At 53.5% G+C, this 15,547-nt stretch overlaps 5 protein-coding genes across 5 annotated transcripts; 2 read left to right on the top strand and 3 right to left on the bottom strand.

Moving 5' to 3' along the window:
* Positions 1 to 4,490: 4,490 nt before the first annotated feature.
* QC761_606955 (uncharacterized protein) lies at positions 4,491 to 5,408 on the top strand (the record flags this gene model as incomplete). Its single annotated transcript, XM_062881138.1, has 1 exon — positions 4,491 to 5,408. One exon carries the CDS (start codon positions 4,491 to 4,493, stop codon positions 5,406 to 5,408), a length of 918 nt encoding a protein of 305 aa, XP_062729800.1.
* Positions 5,409 to 6,821: 1,413 nt separating this feature from the next.
* Positions 6,822 to 8,506, bottom strand: QC761_606950 (uncharacterized protein; the record flags this gene model as incomplete). The annotated part of the gene is made up of 4 exons (XM_062881137.1): positions 6,822 to 7,581; positions 7,651 to 8,036; positions 8,147 to 8,166; positions 8,227 to 8,506. 4 exons carry the CDS (start codon positions 8,504 to 8,506, stop codon positions 6,822 to 6,824), a joined length of 1,446 nt encoding a protein of 481 aa, XP_062729799.1.
* Positions 8,507 to 9,246: 740 nt separating this feature from the next.
* QC761_606940 (uncharacterized protein) lies at positions 9,247 to 10,962 on the bottom strand (the record flags this gene model as incomplete). Its single annotated transcript, XM_062881136.1, has 3 exons — positions 9,247 to 9,840; positions 9,895 to 10,604; positions 10,671 to 10,962. The coding sequence occupies 3 exons, from the start codon at positions 10,960 to 10,962 to the stop codon at positions 9,247 to 9,249; spliced, it is 1,596 nt and encodes a 531-aa protein (XP_062729798.1).
* Positions 10,963 to 11,418: 456 nt separating this feature from the next.
* On the bottom strand, positions 11,419 to 12,319 carry QC761_0095890 (uncharacterized protein; the record flags this gene model as incomplete). Its single annotated transcript, XM_062873025.1, has 3 exons — positions 11,419 to 11,555; positions 11,737 to 11,768; positions 12,156 to 12,319. The coding sequence occupies 3 exons, from the start codon at positions 12,317 to 12,319 to the stop codon at positions 11,419 to 11,421; spliced, it is 333 nt and encodes a 110-aa protein (XP_062729797.1).
* Positions 12,161 to 14,754, top strand: QC761_606935 (uncharacterized protein). Its single transcript, XM_062881135.1, has 6 exons — positions 12,161 to 13,360; positions 13,425 to 13,518; positions 13,573 to 13,972; positions 14,031 to 14,325; positions 14,385 to 14,648; positions 14,671 to 14,754. Exons 1-5 carry the CDS (start codon positions 13,196 to 13,198, stop codon positions 14,541 to 14,543), a joined length of 1,113 nt encoding a protein of 370 aa, XP_062729796.1. The 5' UTR covers positions 12,161 to 13,195; the 3' UTR covers positions 14,544 to 14,648; positions 14,671 to 14,754.
* Positions 14,755 to 15,547: the final 793 nt, after the last annotated feature.

Genomic DNA, 15,547 nt, shown 5'->3' with positions numbered 1-15,547 from the left:
ACCATCAGCGCTGCTTGCAAGCTAGTCGCTCAGCAGCTGGGAATTACTGCTCCCGTGAGGGCCGAACTGTACAAGATGTTGATCTACGAGAAGCGTGACATGTTCAAGCCTCACACTGAGTTTGTCTCCGATGGTACCCTCTGATGACCTTTCTCTGATGACCAACATGGGGTTACAGTACTGAGAAGATCCCGGGAATGTTCGGTGCTCTTGTCATCTGTCTTCCGTCTGAGCACCAAGGTGGCAACCTCGTTGTGAAGCAACGGGATGTTACCAAGACGTTCAAGACGTCAGAAGTCCAACCGTCGATGGCATGCTGGTTTTCCGATGGCAAGAAGTGGTTGACATTATAGACACGAGGCTCAAGATCAAGAAGCTCGCTACGACCGATGGAAACACGCTGCGCGAGAACATGGAGATTGAAGACGGTGGCCTGGACAAGAACTTGGTTCAAGATTACGAAGACCCTTTCGAGAATGCCGCACGCGGGGAGGAAGATTTCTCGGGGGTCCACAGGCAACGAGGTATGTCACACGTCTTGTCTTCTTTGTATCTACTGAACTGACATATCATGTTTCTTTAGGGAGTCTCCGTGTCACACTGGTATCGCTTGGCGGTTTGTTTCTCTTGTCTTCCGATTGCCCGTCCGACTAATCCTCTGGGATAGGTTGCCGTCATTGTTTTGGCATGTTATTTTGAGAAGTGCTTTAATCTGGACGTGCGCGAGTCGACAATGCAAATTGTTCGCACCCTCGCACAGCTTGCATGGGCAGCCCAACCGGACCCATACGGCTACATCTTGCAGTCTGATACGCGGGATTTCAACGAAGAGCCTGCACTGAAGTTCTTGGCGGCTGTTCTGCAGTAACCGGGAGTACGAACTGTTTGGCCGGTCCATGGGTTGGGTCGGGACCAAGGCCGGGTTCAATCTCGGGACGCCATTGTTTGATCTCGTCAAGAAGGCTGCAGCCGCGGACTCGTTTGATTTTACACAAATTCAAGGATAGGTATGCGTTTATTCAAAGTATGCCTGGTTCAAATGCTGACACTATCCAGTCTCGCCCAGTATATCTCGCCTCGTCCAGCGGCTGTCCGGATGCAACTGTTGACAGTGCTTGGTCGGCCGAGCGATGCTTCATACAATCCTCAGATTGGACAATGGGCCGCCAATGAAGTCGTTCCTGCTGCCTTGGAAGCTTGCCAAGGGGCTAATGTCATGGCGTCGACCGGGACTGCTGTCATTGTCAACATGATCAAGGGATTTCATGATTTTGACTATTTGAAGACAAGGCAAGGCCTAATTCTTTCACGCGTGGTCTGACACGCGGGCTGACTTCATACTTAGATTGACCCCAGTCATCGAAAAACAAGCCTCCCTGACACCATCTGCTGCGGCTGCTGTTATGAGAATCATTGAACTAGCAAACGAAGGCGTCTTTGATAAGACTGCGAGCTTGGAGATTTGCAAGCTGCTGCTGCTCAAGTCTGTTTTCGATACGATGTCACCCACCAAGCTTCGGACCGTAGAAACAGCAGAGGCCGAGTTACGCAATGCTTCAAAGAGTCGCAGTAACGGCTATCCGTACTACCAAATGAGGCCCATCGGGACGGACCACATCAGAATCCTGAGACCTACATCACACCCAACCTCTTGGCCGAGTGCCTGGGGCCTGGCCCGGTGCATCGAACTCAACTGGGACGACCTAGCCATGCGCTTTTCCCCCAAGATTGTCGCCAACATTGCCCAGGTCCCGTCTGCCGAATTCCATTACCTCTGGCTCCCCTTCGTCCGCCAACTCATATCCACGCTAGAGGCAGCCAACGTTTCCCTCTCCACTCCCCCGCTACCAAGAACTTGCGCTTGCCGTCTTGGAAGCATACCTGGAGAAGCATGTCGGAAAGGAGGGCAGCGCGTTTGGTCACTACGCGTGGCTGAGAAATGGGTTGGACTAAATATGTGTGGACAGACTCGGTGCATAAATACAAAACTGTAGGATGCTTTAGAAGTTTTGGTCTGAACATCCAGAGAGTGTGGGAACTGGGAAATTAGCCTAGGTAAGACAATTCTTGTTTATAATTAATGTACTGATTGCACCTCTGTCAACAGTGTTCAGCACGGGAATTTGGCTGGCTCTCTTTGCAAGCATTCCCATCAAGCTCTTTGCCGTTGTCTTCAAACCAGGAAGGAAAGCATCACCTGCAGGCTAGCTCTAGCCAGTCTGGCATCATCCTACCAGACCGGCAAGCACGTACCGTGTCTGAGTGCCGTGAACCAATCCGGTGTCTTCCTCTCCGAAGTCTTGAACCATGATCCTTGGGACAAGACTCACACGTAACACCATCACTGCTCCAACTTGCTCATCGTCTGCACTATTCTCCGCAATTCGTGCGCCTGGGGCCACTCGGACCGTTCTCCTCATTGCTTTTCTTGTCCATCTCTCACCCTTCTAGTTTCTTTTTCTTGCAAGCCTCTAGGGTTACTAACTCGAAGGCAAGGAACTCATTCTCACCCATCAAGCCTTCAGGAGTCAAGTCCAAGCTTGGACAACCATTACCCCTGCCGTTATCGGGCATAGATGCCAGATTGCTTCACACCCTCTTCCAATTCTGACATGACGCTCGACAGGCACATCGATTTGACAACCTCCACATGGTGCTCTCTCGTCACTCCCAGCTCCCGCTTCTCGAACTTTCGGCTCTCTCGATTGGAGGGACAGCTATGGTAGTAGCAACAAGGGCGTTTTCCCGCTTGGCGCAGAATTGCACCCAACTTATCCCCAACCAGGGGTTCCGTTCCCCAACTCGAACCAACACTGTACGGATCTGGGTCCGCACCGCTCGACCCGTCTTTTGTTCCTGCTCATATCTCTTCTCGGACATGATAACCGCCCTCCGGACGGGATGTGGGCAGCCACCCCCATTCCGAAACGTTTTTCTTCGCTTTGGCTGCACCCCCCCGCATTCTCGCCATTTTAGCCTCGGTGGGACCCCGTTGACTTTACCCCCGATCCCGCCTCTCGCTAACTGGAAGCGTGTGTGAAAGCGATATCTAGAGTACAGCCAAACAGCGCCACCAGCGTAGCATTCAACAGCTTGCTTGGACGAGAGGAAGCGAAAACATGGGGAAACTCTGAGCTAACCCTGTCTCGCCAAAGCGGCAGATTCCGTTTTCCTCGAGCTAGATCAGAAGAAGTTGTGGTGATGACGACGCCAACGGGTGACAATCCGCTCAGAGTTGTGCTCAACCATCTTTGGCTACATTGACCACATTGGCAGTCACGGAGAAATACGCAGATGCTCTAGCCAACGGAGCTGTTTCTGTCCTGGCGCTCGCGGGTAGACAGCCTCCGAGTTCTTCTACGACTCTACCATGCTTGATTGTACGATCATCCACCATTTCGACGGCACCCTGGCGATCCCAATCAACAAGATCCGGGTGGAGAATGATGCAAGCTGCTGGTCCCGTTGGGTGCGCTCCCCAGGCCTTTTGCAACCTTGTCGTCCACCCAGTGCTCGTCATGTAGGTCCCGGATAAGCTTATGAAGCTTACGTCGACCTCATTTCTCCGTGGTTGCACTATCCCCCCACAAACCCATCGCAGTCTAGATCGCTCCAAGCGCACAACAAGCATCGGTGTCATCGCCTTACCGGCACTTAGTGAGGCTAAAGAGCATGCCAAGACCACACCTGCCGATGCCCCTGAACCAGCTGAAATCGGACATCAAAAAATCTGAGGAAGATGTCGAGAAGTGTCTGGTGTCGATGTTTGTCTGATGAAAGCCGCAACTCTGGGCTTTGTGGCTTGGGTACTCGGCCCGCATGCGGTTGACCGGGTTGGCGGAACTGTTACAATTCTAAGAAAGGCAATCAGCTGTCTATACAAATCTGCACCATCCGGTTATTTCAACTGACGATATTCACAGGTCGATCACGACATGTTTACCTCATGTTTGCGGCTAAGCGCCACTCTCCCGTTGGGCGGGAAAATGGGTACGAGTGCGCCCCGATTTCGACATTTACCGGGGACGACGTTACGCGTTGTGAGCCACAAATTGTGCTGCTCACTGTTATTGCTGCTGCAGATGCTGTATGCTGAGTTCCGACTATATTGATGCTTGTCCTTTAATCTGTACCGCACTCTATTCAACCGCCTCAACGTTGCGCTGCCCGGACGTCGAACTACAACCAGGGGGAGCCAGTGAGGTGATTCACCAGGTGGTCAAAAGTCCTGTCCTCTGGGTTGCAATCTCAATATCGGCATCCTTGGCTCAGTCGCGGCTAGACATGGACGAGCTTCTTGACGATTGTGGCGACATCGTTGCATCGTGATTGCGCATGTGAAGCGTCGATGAGGTCTCACGATGGGTATATAAACGTGGTGGACGGTGCAGGTAAGAAGCTGCTTCTCTTCTCGACAGGCTCATCATCTTCTTCGGCACTTGGGTAGTAAGTTTCAGCTTCTGAACAGCCCTCTCAAGACAGACTTCACGATGACTCGCATTCTTATCACCCTCCTCGCTGCGGCTGCGGCCATTCAGCAGGCCATTGCCCTACCTGTGGCTGATGCCGATGTCGACCTTGCGGCTACTCGTCCCCCCCGCCCGACTGGTCGTCCCACAGGCTTCGTTCCTCCCGTCAAGCCGACCAAGTCTGTGGTTCTTCCGCCCAGGCCGACCAAGTCTGTGGTTCTCCCGCCCAAGCCTACCAAGTCGGTCAAGCCGCCTCCCCCGAAGCCGACCAAGAGCGCTGCTCCTCCCAAGCCGACCAAGCCAGTTCTCCCTCCTAAGCCGACCAAGCCGGTCCTTCCTCCCAAGCCCACCAAGCCGGTCCTCCCCCCTAAGCCCACCAAGTCCAAGGTTGCTCGCGATGAGCCCAAGCCTACCCGCTCCGTCCGCCCTCCCCCTCCCAAGCCGACCAAGTCCGCTGTTGTGCCCCCTAAGCCAACCAAGCCCGTGACTCCTCCCAAGCCCACGAAGCCGGTCCTCCCTCCCAAGCCGACTAAGCCAGCGACTCCCCCCAAGCCTACCAAGCCTGTCACCCCTCCCAAGCCAACCAAGTCTGTCGTCCTTCCCCCCAAGCCGACTCTCTCCGTTGTACTCCCACCCAAGCCAACCAAGCCCCCCGTCCCGACCATCAGCCGCACCGCTCGCCCGCCTCGCCCAACACTGACCAGGACCAAGGCTGCCCGTGAGGAGCCCCCCAAGCCCACCAAGCCAGTCACTCCCCCCAAGCCCACCAAACCGGTCACTCCCCCCAAGCCCACCAAGCCAGTGACCCCTCCCAAGCCAACGAAGCCCGTCACTCCCCCTAAGCCAACGAAGCCCGTCACTCCCCCTAAGCCAACGAAGCCCGTCACTCCTCCCAAGCCCACCAAGCCAGTGACTCCCCCAAGCCCACCAAGCCAGTGACCCCTCCCAAGCCAACGAAGCCCGTCACTCCCCCTAAGCCAACGAAGCCCGTCACTCCTCCCAAGCCAACCAAGCCAGTGACTCCCCCCAAGCCCACCAAGCCAGTGACCCCCCCCAAGCCGACCGCCACCCGCAGCGCTCGCCCCCTTCCCCCCCTCCCCACCAAGAGCTTCACCCGCGTCCCTCGCCCTACTCCCGCTTAAATCAACACAGGGGGTGTGAAGATTTTGTCTTCTAAGACCTGGCAGAAGCATCAGTGAAGGAAATGGAATTCGTGAAAGAGAGAAAAGGGGTTATTGTCTGACGATGATTGATACTTTTGTGTTACCCAACTTTCGATTCTTTGGGGATGATTGGAAATTGGAAGAATGACAGAAAGAGAATTGTTTGTTTCTTTTAAAAAAAAGAAAAGAGATGGACGCACAGTGTGGTTTTTGATTGAGTAGAACTTTGGATCGCCTATCTATCTATCTAGATAGATAGCTATCTCAGCTTGCTTGTGCTCTGTTGAATTTAGAAATTTGTGTGGCTTGAGATATATGACTATGGGCTTTCTTTGCTTGTCTCTTACAAAAGTGTGACGAGAAACTTGACTCTATTGGCCTTGTTGGCTTGTTGTCTTTTTGAGGTGTGAGGGGGCTTGAGACTGTTTATATTGCGAATTTGATACCCACTTTCGTTCTAGGAGAACTTTGCTGGGACTGTCGTTTTTGCTATGAATGCGTAGGTAGGTGACTTCTGGAAGGGCTGGGGGCCCGATGGAATGCCGGTGATGCTAGGCTCATAATGGCGCGACTCATGCCAGGCAGGCAGAATAAACCAGAGATCCTTCCACTAAACAAACTGCGAGGCCATGGTCAGTCATCATGTCAATCCCTTTTTAATCACAACCTTCCAATTCTTTATGAAAAATTTAAACAGTGGGAAAACACACACATACTACAAATAAGCCCTCGCCGGGCCTTTAAAAGTGTCCTTTCCGTGACAGTGACTCGCTCGCAGGCCGCTCTCAACGGAAGACGGGACATGGACACTATGGGCTCGCAGGCCACATAATAGACACAGGATTGCCCTGATAAGAGGGGCAAAATAGGCCTGTACGGCTGTGAGGCACTAAAAGTAAACAATAAAAAGTCAATGATTTGTCCAACCTAGAGTGCGAGTAAAATGGCCACCTTTTATGCATGAACCCCTGACCCCCTGAATCTCCCGTGAGTCCCACTGCCACACCCCAACCCACAGGCCACTGACTGAACCCCAGATCAACACAGCAACCATTATTGCATCAGATTAGAGAACAGCCTGATAAAACTTATATTGACGTCTTTCAAAAGCAAATCTGGTGTCTGGTATCATGATATGGAACACTATGACAACCCCCCCTCCCGGGCCCCCCACTGCTACCTATCATGCCTACTCCTCCCATGGGTCCTCCCCCTCCCTCTTATCCCTCCCCTCCTTCCTGATACTACTCCCACGACTACCACTCCCACTGCCACTCTCCTGCTGGACAAGCGTGCTCGACCCAGCGCTAGGTTTCCTGGACCCGGTGGGCCTCTCGACACCCCTCTTCCCGCCTCGAGCTCTGTTAGTCTCATTACCCCTATCATCTCTCTGCTGATTATTTCTCCCCAAACCCCCCAACCCCCCCTCCGCCTCAATATCCCTCTCCACCCGGGGGCTCACCACCGGAGTATCCTCCCCACTGCTCCACAAACCCGCCGCATCATCCAAAATATCCCCCGTCGCCCTCCTCCTATCCCCAGGTCCCCCATGTGTAAAATAATTATACAACTCCGCCCCGGTATAACTCCCTTCCCTATGCCCAGCAGACCCAGTCATACTGAGGTTCCAAAATCGGTGAAACAATTTCTCATCGTTGTTGTTGTTGTTGTTGTTATCGCAGTTGCAACCTGGAAGATGCCGAGAGTGCGGGCACCCCCCAAAGATGTTCCCGTCGGGTAGTATTGACGTGGGCATCGTATTGGTCGTGGTAGCAGTGGCTGCTGTTGTCGTTCGTGTCAACGGCGAGGTGATACTACCGATGTGGGTTCGGAGAAACGGGGTGTTGCGACGCTCGCGGGACTTCTGGATGACTTTACCTAGTAGCTCGGCTAGGTTCATTTCAACGCAGAGTTTAGCGAGGTAGACGAGGGGGTGTGCTTGCATGTATCTGTTGGGGACGAAAAAAGGTTAGCCTTGTGGATGTTGGGAGAAATAAAGAGGGGGGGGGGGGGCGTACACAGCATCATCCTCCCAAGACATCAGAGCAATGATACCCACATCCAGCAACAGCGACACGACCATCATGGACAGGTTGAACTTGTACACCAACTCGTACTTCTTCAGTCCGTTGGCGATCAGCTTTGTGCGGACCATGTACATGAAGTAGATGTTGAGGCAGCAGTCGATGATCAGGAAGAGGGCCTTTTCAACCCTGTCCCAGATGTTGTTGAGGTTGATGAACGTCTCGCTGATCTGGAGGCGGGCGGGGAGCCAGATGCAAAAGACGCTGATGTTGATCACGCCGACGGCGAGGCCAACGCCAAGTTTGAGGCGCCGGGCGTGGTCGGGGTAGAAGAAGAGGAGGGAGAGGCGGTTGCAGAGGATTTGGGAAAGGCATTGGATCTGTGAGGCGGGGGTTGGGTGTTAGTGAGGATGATGATGCTGGGGGGTGGGTGGTGACGGGGAAAGAAGATGGCGGCTCATAGGAGGAATACGTCAAGGGGAGGACGTACCTGAACTACCCAGAGAACGACTGCAAATATTCCATCAGCCAGAAAACTTTTTGTGGTTGACGGGAAGCAAGGCCACTTACGAAGACCAAAGAAGATCCAAAAGCTCACCGGGATGATCCCAATGAGGAACAACCAGCTGACGACCGACATGATCACGCAGGCAGTCCACTCCAGCCACACCATGACAATGTAGGCGTTGACCTTGTGGGTATGAAGCCATGACCGCCTGGTCTGGCGGACAGCCTTGCTAAAGCTGAAGCATGCGATGGCTGTTGAGGCTCCCCAGAGGAAGCTGGCGAGGTCCAGCGAGTGCTCGCTGGGTGGATCTGGTTTGTACCAGGGAGGAACAAGTGTTCCCATTGTGGGCACGATACTGCCATTATCGAACAAAGATAAAAAGTTGTTGTGTTGTTTACAGGTGGGATTTTCTTTCGTGACATTTCACAATGTGCAGCAAGTTTCTCGGGACCCCCTTTAAATGCTAGCCCCGTGATACCTAAGACGGCCATCGGGGGAAGAGGGGAGGGGGGGGAGTGTGGCGTCGCCGAAGTCCAGTCTGATGGTGGTGACGATTGTATTCGAATGCCGCCTATTGCTTTCTAGCATTATCTGCGTCAAATGGAAAATAGATTGTTGATTCAGATGGACGTTTGCCGGGAAAACACGATGGCCGGCTTGGCTCTGGCGAGCGTGGCAATGAGATGGCTGGAATCAACAAGAGGACGAAGAGGGGAAGCGGAAAGATCAAACAGAGCCTAGGCCGCCATGACCGTGCAGAGACGTATAAGGTTTGGCATTGCATCGCACGTGCAGACATGTCCCGAGGCAACTCCGAGTCAGGCGCGGACCACTGGGGCAGCTCGGCTGTCACCTCTCTGCTGCTTGCCGATGTATTCCGACTTGACTTTGGGATGATTAGTAAATTATTATAGATAGTGCTATGCTGTTTACCTGTCAGTGCCCGTGTATTTGGCTGATATATTTGGCCGATATATGCTCCCTCGCCATGGGACCAGTGCATGGGCGCGCCCCCCTTGACAACACATCGTGTACGCTTGCCTCTCTCTACCTCTTCTTCTGTCTCCTCACGTGTCCAACCCTTACTGGATCCGCACATGAACGGTGACAGGACCGTTTCTGGAATGAGGCACAATGCAATCATGATCGTACTTGAGGTTGTCCTCATATGTGGTGTTGACGAGCTTGGCCCTTGGAATGATGCGCATGGCGATCAGGGCAGTCATGAGATACACCTCGCAGTAGGCCAAGCTCTCACCAATGCACGACCGGCTGCCCTTGCCAAAGGCAATCAAGAACTTCTGCAGCTTGTAGTTTGGCTTTCCGTCAATCAACCAACGCTCCGGGGAGAAGGAGTGTGGGTTGGGGAAGAGCTCCTCGTTGAAGTGGTTGATCATGCTGGTCATGCCGATGGGAGTGCCTCTGGGGATGACCCATTCAGTCTTGCCATCCCGGGTGCGGTACACCAGGTCCTCGGTACGGGCGATTCTGGCCGATCTGTGCGAGACACCGGGCATCATGCGGAGGGATTCGTGGACAATGGCCCAGAGGTACGGGCGCTGTTCGAGCTCCGCCCACTTGATGTTGGTCGGTGTCAGACCTTGGAGGTCATGCATCAGTTTTCTGTAGGTTTCGGGTTGTTGGAGAAGCCAAAAAGTGATGACGGACAGGGTGGCCTTGAACCATGTTAGCGGACAGGGCAGGTAGAAGCCAGGGGGACATGAACTTACAGCGGTGGTCTCGGTACCGGCAAGCAAAAAGTTGAACCCCTCACCAGAGAGACGATACATAGTCATCTCCTCCGCAGGGAGAGCCTTGGACTTGACAAGCTCAGCAAACACACGGCCGCCGTTGGGGTCATCCAGAGACGCCTTGATGTAGCCAGGGATGACAGTGCCCATCTGGTGCATCACATTCTTGATATCCTCGCCCAAATAGTCAGCCACGAGGGGCATCACGTTCGTCATCTTGCGGACCAGGGCGTTGTGCCTCATGAGATAAGCACTCTTCATGAAGGAGCCGGTCCATGTCGCAAGATTGGGCTCCCATTCTTCTTGAGCGATGAAGCCCATGGATTCGCCAAAAGCATACTGGGAAATGACATCGGCGGTAAAGCAGTTGAAGGCCTCCTTGATGTCAAAAGCCTCCTTCCCAGACCAGCGGAGCATCTTGTCAATCGTCAAGTGGCAGAAGTCGAGCACCTCCCCCTCGAGCTTGAACATCTGCTGGCGGGAAAAGAACTTGGACAGGGCACCCTTGCGCGAACGGTGAAGCTCGTGGGGAACAGTCGAGAAGCCCGTCACTGAAACAGGGCCGGCGCCACCCGTGTTGAGCTGATGCTGCCATTTGTCTCTGATGCGTCCAGGACCGGCATAGATCTCATCGGTGAAGTAGGGGTCGGAACAGTGAAGCTCATCCGGGTTGATTCTCACGATTGGGCCTGGATGTAAGGTGCTCTGGTAAGCGAGTGTTGTTTCTTGTTGGGAGGCTTGTTTATTCGACTTACCATAACGCTTATGCATCTCCTGAATCTTGGGGCCGTATCTTCCCCCGCGAATCCAGTCATGGTAGGCTTCGTACGCGTAACTGGCAGCTGCGATCTTGGGCCCGGGGAAGCGGGAGAGAGGATGGAAGGGCGAGATGTTGTACAGGCAAACAAGGATGCGGTAGCCGAGCCAAACGCCAACCACTGACAAAACGGAGGTGAGGGTGATGGCCGACTTGAGGCTGTCAGCACTCAAAATGCCCGACATATGTTTCGACTCCATGGTTGATGTCGTAGGAATCCCGTCATCCATCTGCCGAGCTGGGGCACGGCAGTTTGGAGAATCAAAGAAGAACCCAGGAGAAATAAGAAGAGAGGAAGGCGTCCCGGGGAGCTGGAAAGGGGAGGGATCTCCTCGTCAGGGCTCTATGCATGCCACTTTGAAAACCGATAGTTACTCCCTATCACCACACTAGGTCTTACATCCCTCACCGCGACTCCGCTTTCTCATCAGTTGCTAGACCGAAAGAAGCACACGAGACCCGCCATCTTGGAGACTGACGGCGACGTGGAGGTGAGAGTGGTGAGTTATGTGCTGTTAACTGGCATCCAGCATATTTAGCAAAGTGGTGGCCCACTTGGTTAAACCGGATGCGGGAAAGAGACTCCGAGAAAACCGGGCAGGAGTCTCCTCCGGTTCTGCCTGGGCTGTCGATCACGACCACCTCGCTGGCACTGGGGTTCAATAGTTGTTCTGTGACATGGCTTGTCACGTAAAGGCCGCCTCCACGTGAATAGCATATTCCGCCATCGTGGCCGGCAGAAACACCAGGACAACCATGATGGTGTTGCTGGCGAGAGCAATGGCGACGGAAAGATGGTTTTCGATGACAAGATTGGACGAGGCTGAAGGGTGTGGGCTGTCAGCATGGGTTCTGGCTGGGGTGACGGGAGTTCCGAGGAAATGGGGGTGAAGGGGAGGTGAGGTGAGCCTGGCACGTCGTGCCCCTGAATGCGTGCTGCTGCAAAGCCGAAGCGAGGTGAGGGGCAACTTGGTTAAAATGTTGTATCGTGAGGTGGGACTCACGATGCTTTTGGTGGCGGTTGAACTTTCGGCGTCTTTCAGGTTTGGCAACTTGGAGAGTGTCTCAGATGTCTGGACCCTGACGATCAGTTGTCCTGTCCGGATCAGCGGGACCAGGATGGCAAAACGGCAGCGAAGAGCGCGAGATGATTGATATGAGAAAAAGTGGCCGTTGCCGTATCGGTCGAGAGGTGCAGCTTCGACCGCTGATGAAAATCAAAAGGTGAACCTTGTAATATTTGGGGAGCCGCCGAGAGGCGAAGGATGCGCCAAGCAGCACTAGTGCAGCGGGTCGCAGCGGCACTTAGTGGCCGTGTTGCCGAGTGGAGCAACTGGCCAATCCGCTTTCTCAACCGGCCTTCTCTCCCCGCTGTTTTGTCCAAGTTCCCAGTGGGAAAAGAACTTGTGTTCACTCTTCACACGGTTCAACCCTCCCTGCTGGGTTGTTGGTGATGGGGCATGCGGCAGAGGAGAGACATGTGGCGTTCGGCCGCTGCCAAAGATCTTGAAGGATTGTGTCGGTTCCAGTCGGTCGGGACATTCTTCGACGACCGCCAAGCCAGCCGTTTTCTGGTGTTACCGCCATGTTCCCAGCTCCATCTGCCGAACCACAGTTTGCATTTTTGGTCAGGGAATTTGCCCACGACATTTTGAGCGAAAACCGGAAATGCCACCAAGAAGCAGGGGAGTGCATGAAACGAGCTCCATCAGCAGCCCACAAAGAGCCACCTATCAAGCTCCAAGTGCCCGCTCTTCTCACCGCCAAGAGAATACCAAGACCGACCGCTCCAGCGCCGGTCTTTTCCACGCGGAACTGTGCCGGGAGCCCCGGGGGCATCAACATCAGCTTTTGTCTCGTCAGCTTGGCCATATGCTACCTACCTGCTTTCCGTGACCGACCGGCAGGAAGGGGCCCAGAACAAAAAGCACTGTCGTGTCTCCGGAAGCTAGTCCGGGTGCCGTTCCGGCCTCCTTGGTTTGACCAGCTTCATTACAGGTCCCTGTCGGCGGAGATGATGGGGGGCTGCTGGGAGGGAAATGCACTGCAACACCGTATCAGTCAGGGCCTCTTCCAGAATGACCGCAAGAAGAAAAAAAACGTTGACGCCTTCTTCCTTCGCCTCCCACGCGAAGCCGCAAATCGCGACAAGGGTTGTGTTTGAGAAGAAGAACCCATAAGGTCTCTCTGGGGAAGATGCTGATCACTGGCTCACAGATGAGCACTTGAAAACTTTCCTTGCTCCTTGCCATTCGTGTCGCTCGTTTAAAATACTTTTTGATCCCACAGCTCGTGCCCAAGCACAGACGGTTGCTCTTCAGATCAACTCTTCGTTACGCTCCTTTGTTTGTTTTACGGCACGACACGGACGGTCCCTACCATACCCCATTGCGATTGTTGGATATCACAGGCGGTTCTTTGACAGGAGGCTTCAGAGGAAGGGCGACGACAGACACAGGAACGATGGGCGAAAGGATAAACATCCCCATGGTCGACCGGGCCCGGGACGCCATAATTGCGATATCTTTTTTATGGGTCGTCTTTGGGTTTGTGGTTGCCGGCAGGGTGGTTGCTCGACACAAGGGAATCGGGCTCGGACTCGATGATGTTCTGGCTGTCGCTGCCTTTGTGAGTGCTTCTTGGGGGGATGCTGCCGTGGCCGACGGGTTCTAACCATGCACAAATTGAACAGTGCCTTACTGGAACCACCATCGGGTTCAATGCTGCAGTCTTTTCCTCTGGTGTAGGGCACGACATGATCCCAGACTCCCCGCTATTTCCCACACGTGAGTCCATATGGAAGACCGCCAGCGATGGACGGCTGTACTGACAAATCACAGTCATGAACAACCTGGAGTTCATGATGAAGATTACCTTCATTTTCACCATCGTTTACGTCTGGGCCTTGTTTGCCCTCAAGATGAGCCAGCTGTGGTTTTACCTTCGAGCCTTTTCCGTACATCTCAAAGTCTGGATCTGGATCGTCTCGGGCATTTGCATAGCCTGGGCCATCATCTTCACCTTTGTCTTGACCTTCCTCTGCGACCCCATTGAGCAACAATGGACACTGATGCGTATCGGCAAATGCATGGACCAAATCTTGGTGCTGAAGTGTGTCATCATGACCAACATCTTGACTGACCTCATGATCATCGTCCTACCCATGCGGACGGTTTGGTCACTGCAAATGAGGACGACAGAAAAGGTTGCCGTTGCTTCGTGCTTTGCCATCGGACTCGCGTATGCAACGTTCCCTCCCTCGCCCAATGTTTGTCCCAGCCTAACACTGCATGTCCAGTTGCGTCGTAATCGGCCTCGTCCGCTTTGGTGAAATCTTTGTCATCGACATGGTTGGCAACTTCACCGGCACCTCCTTCACCACTTTTATGCTCTGCAGCATCGAACTCATGCTTGCTGGCATCTGCATCAACATTCCGATGCTCCGGCCCTTTTACACTCGGTGGAGAAAGAAGTACAAGTCGTCCGCCGGCAACTCTGGCTATGCCGACCCCAGCACAGGCCAAGGCGCACGAAGCGGCAAGGCCACGCCATTACCATCAGTCAAGGGCAACTACAATGCTTGGATCGAGTTGGTATGTTGTATCTTCCATCGACTCCAGCCCAACAATGATGCTGACTGATTTTCCATTAGGAGGACGACAAAGACCGCGACTCGGACAGCAACAACGACGGCTGCTCTGAACGCAAGCTGACAACGTCAACAGCAGCACGCCCTGACCCGGAAGTCGGCTCCCCAACCGAAACCTCGGCCATCCACGTCTCGACAAAGTGGACCATCACTCGAGATTAACTTGACCCGCCACTGTTGGAGTTTTTGGTCGATTGGTTTACTTCTTTGTTTTCGGGCAGCGCGGCGGAGGGTTGGATATTTTTGGTTGCGCATATATAGACTCTTTTTATTTTTTTTATTTATTTAGTTTTTTTTTACGGAATCACGGCACGGCTTTGACATTTTTGGGGGCACAGGAACGGGCCCACGACAGTCCTTTTTAACATCTCTCTCTCTGCTTTTTACGTTCGCTTATATACCCACTTGAAAGCTTTACACTCCTTAAATAGATGTCATGACCTGCGAGCTGTGTTTTTGGGGTGGTTGAAAGATGCTTCCGGCTTGATAATGGGCCTTGCGGCGTTGACTTTGCCTCCCAAGGCACAACAGCCGGGTTTTCATCGGTTCTATGCCCGCTTAGATATATCTTGGCGATTTTTGATGGACCGTGCCGTCTTGTAACACCGGACCTTCCTCCAGCTTCCTCCTAACGTCTGTTGAATGCCGCACACTTTACTGCTCCTCAAGAGTGTGGAACACACCATCGGAGATGCATTTGTGACGCAAAACTTCCGAATTGTAATTGAGCTTGGCCTAACACCGGTCCGTCTTGGTCTCACCGGTGGTCTCTCCATATAGAAACAGCCAATATCTACCTAAACAAGATGATACCGTATAAATAGCTACAACAAATCTTCGCATGTCCCTATATATCAGCCTCCCCGCCCCCCTCGGTTGCCATCCATCAACACCATCCCTCCCCCCCTTTTCTTTTCTTTTTTTTTTTAAAAAAAAAACACCAACCGCATACCCAGCAAACACAACCACTGCCCCATTCACCAGCTTCAATCTAGTCATCAACTTTCCCAATATTCAAAATGCTCTCAAACCCCTTTACGGCTCTCCTCCTTGCGATTCTTGTCCGCCTGAGCTTGGCAGCCTCGTGCACAACACCCGGCAACCTCGCCTGCGGGAACCAGTTCGGCGCCCCGCCCCCCGACGGCGCCATCTATGTCTGCAACGTG

This window comes from Podospora bellae-mahoneyi, chromosome 6 (genome assembly GCF_035222275.1).
Source record: "Podospora bellae-mahoneyi strain CBS 112042 chromosome 6, whole genome shotgun sequence".
Lineage (NCBI taxonomy): Eukaryota > Fungi > Ascomycota > Sordariomycetes > Sordariales > Podosporaceae > Podospora > Podospora bellae-mahoneyi.
Note: the sequence above shows the minus strand (reverse complement) of the source record. Positions and strands in the feature narration are given on the sequence as shown.

Coding starts and splice junctions, on each gene's coding strand:
- QC761_606935 (XM_062881135.1), top strand. CDS start 13,196: ATGGGCGAAAGGATAAACATCCCCATGGTCGACCGGGCCCGGGACGCC. Junction 13,973..14,030: donor TGCTTTGCCATCGGACTCGC/GTATGCAACGTT, acceptor CTGCATGTCCAG/TTGCGTCGTAATCGGCCTCG. Junction 14,326..14,384: donor ACAATGCTTGGATCGAGTTG/GTATGTTGTATC, acceptor ATTTTCCATTAG/GAGGACGACAAAGACCGCGA.